The sequence below is a fragment of the Lepidochelys olivacea genome (assembly GCF_965140295.1).
Source record: "Lepidochelys olivacea isolate rLepOli2 genome assembly, chromosome: 10".
Classification (NCBI taxonomy): Eukaryota; Metazoa; Chordata; order Testudines; family Cheloniidae; genus Lepidochelys; species Lepidochelys olivacea.
The window spans coordinates 31,996,294-32,010,536 of record NC_140420.1 but is presented as its reverse complement, the minus strand read 5'-3'; the positions used below and the strand labels follow the sequence as shown (position 1 = coordinate 32,010,536).

General features: G+C 55.1%; 2 protein-coding genes across 2 annotated transcripts; both read right to left on the bottom strand.

Annotated features, from left to right (window-relative positions):
• Positions 1-287: 287 nt before the first annotated feature.
• Positions 288-1,249, bottom strand: LOC311526916 (hemoglobin subunit alpha-A). Its single transcript, XM_084640384.1, has 3 exons — positions 1,095-1,249; positions 812-1,016; positions 288-511 (listed from the first exon to the last, which is right to left on the bottom strand). Exons 1-3 carry the CDS (start codon positions 1,187-1,189, stop codon positions 383-385), a joined length of 429 nt encoding a protein of 142 aa, XP_084496510.1. The 5' UTR covers positions 1,190-1,249; the 3' UTR covers positions 288-382.
• A 10,831-nt stretch (positions 1,250-12,080) lies between these two features.
• Positions 12,081-13,857, bottom strand: LOC311527746 (hemoglobin subunit alpha-D-like). The gene is made up of 3 exons (XM_084642047.1): positions 13,464-13,857; positions 13,065-13,269; positions 12,081-12,287 (listed from the first exon to the last, which is right to left on the bottom strand). The coding sequence occupies exons 1-3, from the start codon at positions 13,553-13,555 to the stop codon at positions 12,159-12,161; spliced, it is 426 nt and encodes a 141-aa protein (XP_084498173.1). The 5' UTR covers positions 13,556-13,857; the 3' UTR covers positions 12,081-12,158.
• Positions 13,858-14,243: the final 386 nt, after the last annotated feature.

Genomic DNA, 14,243 nt, shown 5'->3' with positions numbered 1-14,243 from the left:
CTGGGCGGGAGCCACGGGGCTGGGGGCGCCGGGGTCGGCGCAGAAGCTGCTCCGTGCGGGGAAGCGCAGCAGAGACGTGGCCCTTGCAACACACAGGGGCGGACCTCCCGGGACTGGTGTGTGGCTGCGCCGAGGGGTCCCCGCCCGGCCGCCCCCAGGACTGTGCTGGGTGGGGTGCTGCGCCACGAGACCCACCCGCTGCTGTCGCGCAGCCCAGCTGCCCCCTGCAGGCCGCGGCCTCCCGCCCCAGCCCCGCGCGGCGCAAGGAGAGAGCAGGACAGCACACGTGGAGCGCCAGGCAGCGGCTTTTATTTCAGATCATTGGGTTGCTCAGCTGCTGCGCACAGGGGCCTGCGGAGGCCAGCCCGGCCGAGGCCGCCGCCTAACGGTACTTGGAGGTCAGCACAGTGCTCACAGTGCCCAGGAACTTGTCCAGGGAGACGTGGACGTCGGGGGTGAGGAGGGTGGGGTGGTGTTTGGCCACGACCACCAGGAAGCAGTGGCTCAGCAGCTGGAAGACAAGGCACGCGAGTGAGAAGAGCTGGGAACCGGCTGCACAGGAGGGGCCACCCAGCTACTGCCCGAACCGGCCTCAGCTAGCCTGGCCCCTTCCCCCCCGGCCCAGTTCGGTCATGGGGCGCCCCTATGACCCAGCAGTCCGGCCCAGGGGCGGGGGCACAGGGACAGCAAGGGCTGCGGGCGCTGAGAGCAGTGGCGATGTCATCGATGTGGCTCACGGCATCCCCCAGGGGGAGGGGGAGCAGCCGGCTCGGACCTGGGGTGTGGGGGGGCATTTCTCCCCGTCACTCACTTTGAAGTTGACGGGATCCACGCGTAGGGTGTGGGCGTGCTTGTCGCTCAAAGCGCTGAGAGCCGTGGCGATGTCATCGATGTGGCTCACGGCATCCCCCAGGGCGAGCATCACCTTCTTGCCGTGGTTCCGAACCTGGATGGAGCCGTGGTGTATGTCGAAGTGCGAGAAGTAGGTCTTGGTCTGGGGGAAGACGGTGAACATCCTGCAAAGAACAAGGCGGGTTAAGGGGGGGCCTGGCCGGGCGCAGACGGGGCGCAGGGCAGAGCGCAGCGGCGGTTACCTGTCCAGGGTCTCGGCGCCATAGTCCTCCAGGTGGCCTTGCACCTTGGTCCACACGGCCTTCACGTTGGCCTTGTCACCCGAGCTCAGCACCATGGTTCCGGCTCCGCAACAATCCCTCCAGGGTACCCGTCTGCAGCCCCGGCCACCCTTATATCCCGTCCACCGGCCCGCCCCGCCTCTCCCATTGGCTGGCACCGGGCCTGCCAGGGGCCCGCTGGGCTGCTCTGCATGCTGGATGCCCAGCAGGAGGCACTGGACCCCGCGAAGAGAGCTGCCCTGCCTCCCGGGCACTTCGCAGGCCCCTGCGCATGAAGAGGGGGCCTGTCCCCTGCGGGCGCACCGGGGAGAGCAAAACGCAGGGGCAGGCGCGTGTCCTTCATGCTGGGGCCCCCAGGTGCCCCTGGGCTCTGAAGGCCAGAGGAGCTGAGCAATTCCGCGAGGCGGCGCCAGACCCGGCAGCGATCTCCGCGGCCTGCTGCCTAGTGGGCTGAGGGGAGAGCTGTCCAGAGTGCTGGGCTCCTCCGCCTTGGCCGGCGCCTATGGTGGGCAGCCTGGGGGCGCCCATGGAGCCCGTTCGGGGTCTCTGCTCCTAGAGGAAGCGTGAGGCGGCGAGTCTGGTTGGGTGGCCCCGGGCGCCTCCTTGAACTACAGACAAAACGGGAACAAGAAGTCTCAGCCGAGAGTATCTCAGCCCGCAACCCTGAATCCTCTGCCCTGCCTGTGTCTGCTGCGCCCAGCGGATACCAGGTGCTGGGGAGGGGTGGCTCACGCTGCTAAGGTGAAAGTATAAAAAGTAGCATTAGTGCTACTCAGGGGGCAGTTCTCCCACACAGTGCTCCCCATACTGCTCCCTCCTACACACTGTCCCCTGAAACACACTACTCCCCCCCACACACACTGGCCCCCTTGCTAAGAACACAAGAACAGCCATACTGGATCAGACCAACGGATCAGACCATCTAGCCCAGTACTCCCTCTTCTGGTAGTGGCACGTGCCAGGTGCTTCAGAGGGAGTGAATAGAGAAGGGCAATTATTGAGTGATCCATTCCCTGTCCTCCACTCCTGGCCTCTGGCAGTTAGAGGGTTAGGGACACCCAGAGCATGGGGTTGCATCCATGATCATCTTGGCTAAAAGCAGTTGATGGACCTCTCCTCCATGAAATTCTATAATTATTTTTTGAACCCATTTATAGTCTAGGCCTTCACAACATCCCAGGCAAAGAGTGCCACAGGTTGACTGTTCCTTATGTGCTGAAGTAGTGCCTTTTGTTTGGTTTGCTGCCTGTTAATTTCATTGGGTGATCCCTGTTTTGTGTGTTATGTGAAGGGGTAAAGCACACTTCCTTCTTTACTTTCTCCACACCCCTCATGATTGTATGGAGCTCTATCACACACACCCCATCCCACCCCAGTTGTCTCTTTTCCAACCTGAAAAGTCCCAGCCTTTTTAATCTGACCTCATTCAGAAGCTGTTCCATGTCCCTCATCATCTTTGTTGCTCTTCTCTGTACTTTTTCAAATTCTAATTATTTTTTTAGATGAGGTGACCAGAACTGCACACAGTATTCAAGATATGGGCGGACCATGGATTTATATAGAGGCAATATGATTTTTTCTGTCTTATTATCTATCCCTTTGGTTCCTAACAGTATTCACTTTTTTGACTGCTGCTTCACATTGAACAGTAGTTTTCAGAGAACTATCCACAATGACTCCAAGATCTCTTTCTGCAATGCTAATGGAGCTAATGGAGCCCATCATTTTGTATGGATAGTTGGGATTATGTTTTCCAACGTACATTCCTTTGCATTTATTAACATCTGCCATTTTGTTCATCTACTACATCTGCCATTTTGTTCATCTACTCAGTCACTCAATTTTGTGAGATCTCTTCAGGGGTGCTGAAACAAGGTGTATCATGGGGGTGCTGAGAGCCACTGACCCAAACTGTAAACCCTGTGTATGATGAAAACCACTTCAAGCCAGGGGGTGCAGCAGCGCCTCCAGCCTCTATGGATCCTTTGGTAACTCTTCACAGCTAGCCTTGCACTTAACTATCTTGAGTCGTTTTGTGTCATCTGCAAACTTTGCAACCTCACTGTTTACTCCTTTTTCCAGATAGTGTATGATTCTGTTGAACAGCACTGGTCCCAGTACAGATCCCTGCCCCCCACCCCATTTACCTCTCTCCATTGTGAAAAATGACCATTTATTCCTACCCTTTGTTTCCTACCTTTTAACCAGTTGCTGATCCATGAGAGGACCTTCCCTTTTATTCCACTGTGCCCCCCACCCCCTCCTCACACGCTGTGCCCTCATACAGACTTTCCCCATACACGCATCCCCACACTGCCCGGTCATACACACTACCCCTCCACACACTGTTCCCTCACACATACTCCCCCTCAACACACTGCCCCCAGGCATTGCTGCTTCATACACACTGCCCCCACAGCCCCCGATCCAGCCCCTCCACACACACTGCTAACCTGACACTGCACCATCATATATATTTTACACACACACACTGCCCCTTCATATTCACTACCCCCTACACTCTCCCCCACACTACCTCCTCACACACACTGCCCTGTAACACACACCATCCGCCTTCTCATACTCTGCTGGCTCATACATACTATACCCTACACGTGCCCCCCACCATTGCCCCTTCATACAAACTGCCCCACGCGCTGCACCCTCATATACACTCCTGCTCCATTTGCTTCCAGTCCACACACTGCCCCCCCATGCTGCTCTTTCATACACACTGCCCCCACACACACTTCCCATTCATACACACACTGCCCCCTCACACTGCCCTTTTGTACACACCGCCCCTCCACTCCCTACCCCTCCACACACACACACTGCCCTCTCACATGCTCTGCCCTGTCGTACACACTGCCCCCCAACACCCTTACCCCTCCACACACACACTGCCCTCTCACATGCTCTGCCCTGTCGTACACACTGCCCCCCAACACCCTTACCCCTCCACACACACACTGCCCTCTCACATGCTCTGCCCTGTCGTACACACTGCCCCCCAACACCCTTACCCCTCCACACACACACTGCCCTCTCACATGCTTTGCCCTTTTGTACACACTGCACCCCCACACCCTACCCTTCCACACACACACTGCCCCCTCACATGGTTTGCCCTTTTTTACACACTGCCTCCCCACTCTCTACCCCTCCACACACACACTGCCCCACACACTCTCTGCCCTTTCGTACACACTGCTCCCCCCACTGCCTACCCCTCCACACACACACTTTTCTTTCACACACTCTGCCCTTTTGTACACACTGCCCCCCCACTCCCTACCCCTCCACACACACACTGCCTCCTCACATGCTTTGCCCTTTTTTACACACTACCTTGCCACTCCCTCCCCCTCCCCACACACTGCCCTTTCGTACACACTGCCCCCCACCCTATCCCTCCACACACACACACTGCCCCCTTACACACTCTACTCTTTCATACACACTGCTCCCCACTCCCTCAGCCTCCCCCACACACTGCCCCCTCACACACTGTGCCCTTTTGTACACACTGCCCCCCACACCCTACCCCTACACACACACACTGCCCCCACACACGCTCTGCCCTTCCATACACTGCCCCCTCAAACACAGATTCTCCCCACACACTGCTCTCTCATATGCACTGCTCCATACACTGCTTCCTCATACACACAGCCCCACAAAGAGCACCACACATACAGTGCCACTCCTACACACTGTCCCCTCATATACATGGTCCCTTCACATACACTGCCCCCCACACAGATCCCCTCCTCACACACTATTCCCTCCTACACACTGCCCCCAACACTCTGCTTCTTTATACACTCTGCCCCCCACTGCTGCTCCATACGATGTCCCCCCTACACACTGCCCCCCACAGTGCCTCTATACATACTACCGCCTAATACATATTTCCCCCAGACACTGCTGCTTTATATGCACTGGCCCTTCAGATACATGTCCTGTGCACACACACTGTGCCTTCTTACACACTTTACACACAGCCCTTTCACATACACTGCCCCAACACATGCCCCTTCATACACACTCCTCCCACACGCTGCCCCCTCACATACACTCCCCCACACAGCCCATCCTCACATACTGCTCCCTCACACATACTGCCCCCATGCACACAGCCCCCACACAGCCCCTTCAGACACACTGCCCCCCAACATTTTGCTCCTTCATACATTCTGCGCCCCACTGCTGCGCCACACACTGCCCCACATATGGTCCCCTCCTACACAGCGCCCCTCCCTATACTGTCCCCTCAGTCACATTGCCCCCCTACAGTGCAGGGTCACACACCACTCCCCCACGCTCACCCCATATACAAAATCCACAATCACACTTCATCTACACACAAACATACACTCACAAACACTGCCACCCCAAAAACCCTGTCCCCCATTCACACACACATCCCCTCCCTGTCGCACAGGCTCACATACATGTTTGGTGATGACAGATAAAGAACACAAAGCATTTCCCTAGGGTTTTGGCTGAGACAGAGCACCAAAGACTCCCAAACAAAGGGAGAGGCTGGTGTGCACACAGCTCGTGCAACCAATGTGGCACGGATTATTTTAAATGGAGATTTAATGCAGGGCATGGGTGCTAGGTGGAGAGCCCTGGGGCTTTTCTTCCAAAAAATGGAAGCCATCCTCCCTCAGTCCAGCTGTCCTGGTTGGAGCAAAAGCGGAGGCTTCAGAGCAGTCATGGTTTGACGCAGGGTCACCAGTCTTCGTTTGTCTCAGACAGTCACCAGTCTGAGAACAGTTTGGCCTGCACAGTGGGTAAGATGTCTGAGTCTCTGAATTATGGGACTCAGACTTCCCACATGGTGCAGCTCCAGTATGGGAAGTTTGAGTCCCACAATTCAGCCCATTCTACAGATCTAAAGACAAATGCTAAATGATAGTGACAATTGAAGATAGGCCCTAATTCTGTCCCTAGAAGATTGTACAGCTCAAGGATCTCAAAGTAAAAAATTCAGCCTCACCACTGCACACCCTCCTCCCCAGCTAAGTAGGTGAGGCATGTTAGTTCTATTTTGAAGATGAAGAAGCAGGAGGCAGAGAGAGATTAGAGAGTCAATCGTGCAGCTCCTGATGTCTATGGGAGTGTGGATATAGACTCCAAAGTGTCCAGGACTAGGCCCTTAGTGACTTGCCCCTGGTAGCACAGAAAGTCAGAGTTAGAAGCTCTGTCTCCTGGCCCTCCCTAGCCCCTGCCTTCACCACAAAGCCTGCTCCTGCTCTCACCTCAGCATGCCCACCAGCTGTGTGCGTGTTCTGGCTGATAAAGGCACACCCTGCAGTGCGGGGTGCTCCCACACTCTGACATGGCTCTAGTGTTCCACAGTCACCATCTCTGTATTTTTTTTGTCGATTCTGCCAATCCCTTTTGGAGTAGAGAAGCCCAAACCCATGTGTACTTAATCTAATCTCTGCTACTATTGTCCTCTCATTCCTAGGAGTGGCCCTATCATCTCCCAGGAGAGCTTAGTTCATCTTCTTGACCCTCTTTAGTATTGCAATAAGGACATTGTGCAGCCTCACCTTCTCCTTATATCCACCTCTAGATCTAACCCTGGTCCACTGTGGCCCAAAGTTGTGATGGGTGACAGGAGCTGGCAGTCCGGGCCAGGTCCCCACATCAGACCCGGCAGTCAGTAGAAAAAGCTGTTTCCAAGCACCCTTGGAAGTGATGGATTACAAAACCATTGTAACTTTGTGACAAAAACAGGCCAATTCACCTTGAAAATGTTAACTACATGTGCTAAACAATCGGTTCCACTTGTATTTAGCTGGGACGCTCTTGAGTCCCTTTCCCAGCTCAGAAGAAGAGCTCTGAGTAAGCTCAAAAGTGTCTCTCTCTCACCAGCAGAAGTTGGGCCAATAAAAGGTATCATCATATCTCCCCCACTGTGGCGGTTCAATGACAAGACAGCACAGAGCTTTAAGCAAGCAAGCGAGCTGGTCTGCTAACAGGCTTCTGCCTGTCAGCATTCCACCTTCCCCTTTATTCTTTCTCTCCCCCCGCGCATTACATTCTCCAACAGATAAAAGGAATACATTGGCTTTGTTTAACATTCTTATTTACCAGTTTCTATCTACCGCATTCCTTGCTCTCGGGCCTTGAGCCCAGTCCTGGGAGGCTTCCCACGGTTCATGTCATCTGGGCGAGATTCCAAGGTTGATGCCCTTGAAAGGAGCTGTGTGTGCACAGGTCCTATACAACACTCCGGGTGTGCCCTGAATGTTGCCAAGCGCATGAACCTTGTATGAATCCTACATCCCCTCCTTTTTTGTTTATTTGTGCTCGGCCATCTCATGGTAGCCATCAATTTGCTTTTGCAAGCCAATTAACTCCCGGACAGACGAGGTCATAACTCGTGGAGCCTGCCAGGGCGGTTCTCGACAAAGCCTTAACAAAAAGGAAATACATTGCACACAGCAACAGCAAAAAATAAGCTTAAAAAGGTAAAGTGTAATTGGCCAGGCCCCAATTAGCCATGCTAGAGTACTGGGAAGAGAGGTTCGCGTAAGCAGCGAGCATCATCTCATTTCCAATTTCCTCAGGGTGATGACATACTGGAATAAGGCATGTACCTAACAATTCTTCAGCCTCTACAAAATCAAATAAATAAAAGTGGGTAACATTTGCTATTGAAGCCAATCTTTCTCATAGGTTATATGTCATTCGGGCCCGTAACGGAGAAAGTGCTCCCGAGCCAACCCCTACAGGAAATAGCAGGCACAAAAGGCATACAGTCAATACAGAATTAGCAGTAATTTGGGCAAGAATTGCCACAAACAAAGTCTCAGAAGTCTCTGGCTGTTGGTTTGCTGCCAGTCTTCATTGAGCCGCGGCAACCAATGCTTTTACTGCTCCCCATGTCACGGGCTGGCTTGGGACACTACGCCTCCTCCGTTTCCATCCCGCCGTTGTCGACCCGGGACGCACCGCGTTTTCCTCCAAGGTCAGCTGAAACTCCGGTATGGGGTTCGACAGCCCCTGGTGCCACGCCATGCTGTTTCAGTGCCGGTCGCACACACCGGGCCGGAACCCACAACGGTCCTGCAGGGAGAGACACAGCAGCATATCCCCGACCCCAAGTGATTAGAGGTACTGGGCCCAGCCATTGCGGATCCGGCAGCTGACGGTAATAGACACGTGGTCTTTCCAGTACCTCGGATTTGTGAAAATGCTGATCCACGGGGGTCTGCTGATCTGCGTTCAGCGTTAAATTATTTAAAATAAACAAAAGGATATGCAACTGCTGCTGAATGTCTCCTAAGGTTCGGAGACGCAGCTCCCCTTGTTTTAGTTGTTTGTCGAGCAAGGTTTTTAGTGTGCAATTTGCATGTTCAACAATAGCTTGGCCTGTGGAATTATAAGGGATCCTGTGTTTGAGACAGACGTCCCATTGGGCACAAAAGATGGAGAGGGCTGTGGAGCAATAGGCTGGGGCATTATCTGTTTTTATCTGGCTCGGGCGGCCCATAACAGCAAAACAGGCTAGCAAATGGTGAATAACTTTAGGAGTGGCTTCCCCACGCTGTGGGGTCTCCCAGAGGAATCCTGAATAGGTATCAATGGAAACATGTAAAAACAAATAGGGGCAGAATTGTGGCATGTGAGTGACATCCATTTGCCACAGCTGATTCGCTGCGGTACCTCTGGGGTTAACGGCATAAAAAAAGATAGGGGCAGCAGCGGCACGGTGGGGGCAGGAACGAACAATAGAACGTGCATGATCAGCAGGAATGTGAAACTGTCGGGCCAAAACAGAGGCAGACTGATGAAAAAAGGAATGACTTTCAATGGGGTCAGAAAAAAGGGAATTTACCTGACCACGTAACGCGCGATCAGCGCGCGCATTGCCTTCAGTAAGTAGCCCAGGCAGAGGGGTATGACTGCAAATATGAGCAACAAAATAAGGGAAATTACGAGTGGTGAGGAGATACTGTAAGGACAAAAACAGGCGAAGAAGGTCCGCATCGACCTGAGGGGTAATAAGGGCAAGGGGTAAATGATCAATTACCTGATAAACATAATGCGTGTCCACGATCAAATTAAAGGGACAATCAACAAAAAGTTGAAAGGCCAAAATAACATCAGCTAATTCCAAGGACTAGTAAAGCTCTCCAAGCGCTGTGCATGCAAATATTGTTGTACAAGTGAATGAAGCGCTTTCAGCTTTTCTAGGGGGAGGGGCCACTGGTCAATCCATACGGGCTCTAAGGATTGCCATACTAATGGTAATGCGGATGGCAAGGTGGGTGAGGGAGGATTTTGGGCCATTATATATTAATATCGAGGGTGGTGTCCAGCTTTGTAAGTAAGTCACGGCCCCAAATATTGAGGTGGACAGGGAATACAAAAGGGCGGATTGTAGCAAGGGCACGGCCTCCTGGTTTAGAGACCGTGACCCAAGACAAACTTTGGCACCCAGGTTTGCTACCCCCGATCCCCCACAACTCTTTAGAAGGAACTGTTGGCCAACCGACCGGCCACTCCGGATCACGAATCACCATAAGGTCAGCTCCGGTGTCCACCAGCCCTGTAAAAGGAATATTATTTAAGAGAAGTGTTAACTGAGGTTTCGAGGGGCGGACCGACATTGTTAGAGCAACAAGTGGAGAGGACGTGTTGTGAGATGGCGACTGAGCCAGCGTCGATCCAAAGCTGCCTCCGCCCCGGGCTCGATCCTCTGCAGCTGGCACCTGATAGGGGACTAAAATCAATTGTGCAATTGACCGTCCACGTGGGAGCGACTGTGGAAGATGGGTCCATACCTGAACCTTAATAACGCTGGTGTAATCGGAGTCAATGACCCCTGGAATGACAAAAAAACCCTGTTTCCCAGCGTGTGAGCGAGGAAGAACCAGACCCACAAATCCGGCAGGGAGAGGTCCCGTCACCTGGGTAGGTATGGCACAAACCTCCCCCGGCAACTGAAAATCAGCGTCCTCCTGCATAATCAAATCAAGCCCTGCACTTCCGGCAGTCGCCGACCTCATGGAGTCTATGGATTTTAAAGCAGAGGAACAGTTGTCTGAGTGGGAAACACCCCTGTTTGGCCCTGGGTTCAGGGGGAACCCGTCGTGCAGTTTCCCGACCTGCTATGACACTGATTAGCCCAGTGATAGCCCTTCCGACACTTGGGGCGCTTCTTTGAGGGGCGGGCGGGCGCCGTCGATGAGCGACACTCCCGCTGAAAGTGACCCTCCTTACCACAGCGGTAACAACGCTTCCCCTCCTTCCCGCTTTTCCGCAGGGTGGCGCCCATAACCCCAGCTTTATGTGCTTGAGTTCCGATGTTTTGGCACGCCCACAGCATGTCCGACAGCTCTAGAATCCCAGAGGCTTGTGCCGCCTGGAGAGCACGGCGGCAATCCTTGTTCGCATTTTCAACCGCCATTTTTAACAGGATCTCCTGAGCTGCCGCAGGGTTATCCACCTGTCGGCGGATAGCCTCCTGCAATCTGTTGGTAAAATCCATAAAGGACTCTGATACACCCTGACGGATACTGGCAAAGCTTTTGGTAGGCTTGCCTGAATCCGGGACCTTCCGGAAAGCATGCTGGGCGCAGGTGGAAATAATGGGGAAAAAGGCCTGAGGGAGTTGAGACTGCATCTGAACAGTAGCAAACTGGCCCTCCCCTGCCAAATGCTCATAAATGACACCTTGCTCTCTATATACCTGGGCTTGGCGTTCCGCCATCTGCCGATACTCACTAAGCCAAATAACATACTGACTGGGCGTCAGCATCATGCGCAACAGCGCCTTCCAATCTTCAGGGACCAGGGTGTACCCAGTACCTAGCCCTTCAATGAGACCACGCACATACGTGCTAGTGAGGCCGAACTCGCGAATCACTTTCTTTACGTCTCTGATCACCGAGTAAGGCAAACTGACCCAGTTTGCAACCTGGTTGCCCTGGCCATCATCCTGCCAGGTCACTGGACAAACTGAGACCATATATACACACAGACCACGAAAAAATGGATCATACACATTGTAAGGAGAGTGATCACTTAAGATGAGCTATTACCAGCAGGAGAGTGGGGTGGGGGGAGAGAAAACCTTTTGAAGTGATCATCAAGGTGGGCCATTATTTATTTATTTGTTTATTCCTCCCTCCCCTCCCCCCACTGTTCCTCAGACGTTCTTGTTAACTCCTGGAAATGTGCTGGTAATGGCCTTACAATGTGTATGATCCATTTTTTCGTGGTCTGTGTGTATATAAATCTCCTCACTGTATTTTCCACTTTATGCACCCCATGAAGTGAGCTGTAGCTCACGAAAGCTTATGCTCAAATAAATTGGTTAGTCTCTAAGGTGCCACAAGTACTCCTTTTCTTTTTGCGAATACAGACTAACACGGCTGCTACTCTGAAACCTGTCACATTTATTGCTCTTTGGAAAAGTGACACCACCCTCTGGAAGCAGAAAACAATAAAATGAAATAATCCCCGCAGTCCCACAGTATTGGGCATTGTTTGCTGGGCCAAGTGGTCATGCTTTCTCCTGGGCTGTAACCCCAGCTTGACTTATTTTTCCTGTGTTATTGTATTATTTCTCATAAACCTCTGAGGTTAGGGAGGTGATTTTCTTATCACCGTGGGAAGAGTTATTAACTCCCAGTGCTCGCAGCCAGGGCATTTAGGACAGGTGTCAGTTAGACCCTTGGCCAGTGGTGCTGGGAGCCATTGAATCAAACTGTAAACCCTGTTTAGGATGGAAACCACTTCAAGCCAGGGGTGCAGCAGCACACCTACTTCCAGCACCTGTGTGCTTGGCAGGTCTCATGGCGGAGTTTGCCAGACCCTGTTGTTTCACAGAATGCAGGCCCCAGGGACTGACAGGCAGCCGCAGAGCTGAGTATCCCCCTTCCGACCTGCCCCGCCAATGAGACGCGGAGACAGAGCTGCGGGGATGGCATCTTTATTGGGTCAGAGCACCGCAGGCCGCGTGGCTAACCCGCCAGAGCCGCGAGGGACAGCGGCTCACCGGTACTTCTTGGTCAGCACCGCAGAGACGGCGGCCAGGAACTTGTCATAGGCGAGGTGCACCTGCGGGGTGTACTTGTCTGCCAGGTGCACGGCCAGCACCACCTGGAAGCAGTGGCACAGCAGCTGCAAAGCAAAGCACACCGGGTAAGCGGCAGCCAGTCCTTGACCCCAGGGAGCCCCGAGCCAGCAGCGCCTGGGGCAGCCCGCACCCCCCAGAGAGAGGGGAAAGTGTGTGTGGGGGGGAGGGCTGATCCCGCACCCCCCGGAGAGAGGGGAAAGTGTGTGTGGGGGGGGAGGGCTGATCCCGCACCCCCCGGAGAGAGGGGAAAGTGTGTGTGTGTGGGGGGGAGGGCTGATCCCGCACCTCCCGGAGAGAGGGGAAAGTGTGTGTGTGTGGGGGGCTGATCCCGCACCCCCCGGAGAGAGGGGAAAGTGTGTGCGGGGGAGGGCTGATCCCGCACCCCCCGGAGAGAGGGGAAAGTGTGTGTGTGGGGGGGGGGAGGGCTGATCCCACACCCCCTGGAGAGAGGGGAAAGTGTGTGTGTATATGGGGGGGAGGGCTGATCCCGCACCCCCCGGAGAGTGGGGAAAGTGTGTGTGGGGAGGGGAGAGCTGATCCCGCACCCCCTGGAGAGAGGGGAAAGTGTGTGTGTGTGTGGCTGATCCCGCACCCCCTGGAGAGAGGGGAAAGTGTGTGTGGGGGGGAGGGCTGATCCCGCACCCCCCGGAGAGAGGGGAAAGTGTGTGGGGGGGAGGGCTGATCCCGCACCCCCAGAGAGAGGGGAAAGTGTGTGTGTGGGGGGCTGATCCCGCACCCCCCGGAGAGAGGGGAAAGTGGTGGGGGAGGAGGGCTGATCCCGCAGCCCCCGGGGACTCTCCTCGGCCCTGGCTTGCTCTTGCCTTGAAGTTGACCGGGTCCACCCGCAGCGAGTAGACATGCAGGTTGCTGAGCCCGGAGAGCGCCTCGCTGATGTTGTCGATGTGCCTCACGGCGTCCCCCAGGGCGGCCACCACCTTCTTCCCGTGCCAGCGGATGTGCTTCGAGTCAGGGCGCAGGTCGAAGTGGGGGAAGTAGGTCTTGGTCTGTGGGTAGACGGTGAACATCCTGCGAGGGGGGAGGGGGTTCAGAGACAGTGAATCCCAAAGGCCCCCACCCCGGGTGCCAGGGGAGCCCCGCACCCACCCGCCCGGGTGCCCCCATTAGCCCGGTCCAGCAGAGCAGCTGGGTCATTCCAAAGTCGTGTCTGCGCTGGTTTCCTCCCTACACCCTGCGCCTGGGCCGCCTGCCCCCGGCCCTACCTCTCCAGGGCCTCGGCCCCAAAGTCCTCCTGGTGGCCCAGCACCTTGTTCCAGGTGAGTAGGATCAGCCGTTTCTCGTCTGCGGCCAGCATGGCAGCGGCTGGGTGGCTGGGCTGGGGCTGTGCGGGTCCGCTCGCCTCTGCCGCCCCCTTTATCTCTGTGGCAGCTGCCAGCCCCCTGGCCCCGGCTGCGCCGGCCCTGAACTTATTCGGGGTGAGGGGCCTGGGGCTGGACCGGCCGGAGACACAGAAGACAGCCCGGCCTCCTGTCCTGGGACCCCGGAGCAAGCGAGCACATCCCGTGCCACTCTGCCTGGCACGACAGCAAGGCAGCGGGTCTGGGAGCAGCCCCACCCGCACCAAGCCCTCAGGGCAGATCCCACACAAAAAAGCCGAAGCACCCACCGTCCCCTCCCCAACCCTCAGGCCCCCTTCTGCAGCCCGCTACCAAGGAAACAACAGGAGGGCTGTAAAATCACTAAACTGTGACAGCAAAGGAAATGTTCCCAGGGGCACCGTCCTGAGCCTCTCATATGGTGGTGAGCTAAAACCCCCAGCTTTGACTGGTCTGCATCCGGGGCAGAACCCTCCCTTTGCTGCTCTGGAGCATAATAGACGCTAGCCTCTTTGCCCCAGAGGGTAGCACACAAGGGTCTCTTAGCACAGTCCACAGAGCCCCCTTATCTGCCCCTCAATGACAGCAGCATAAACCAGGAAGGATTCCAAGGCGCTAGGGTGAGCTGGGTGTAAAGGAGGAGAATTTGGCCCATCTCACGCACCT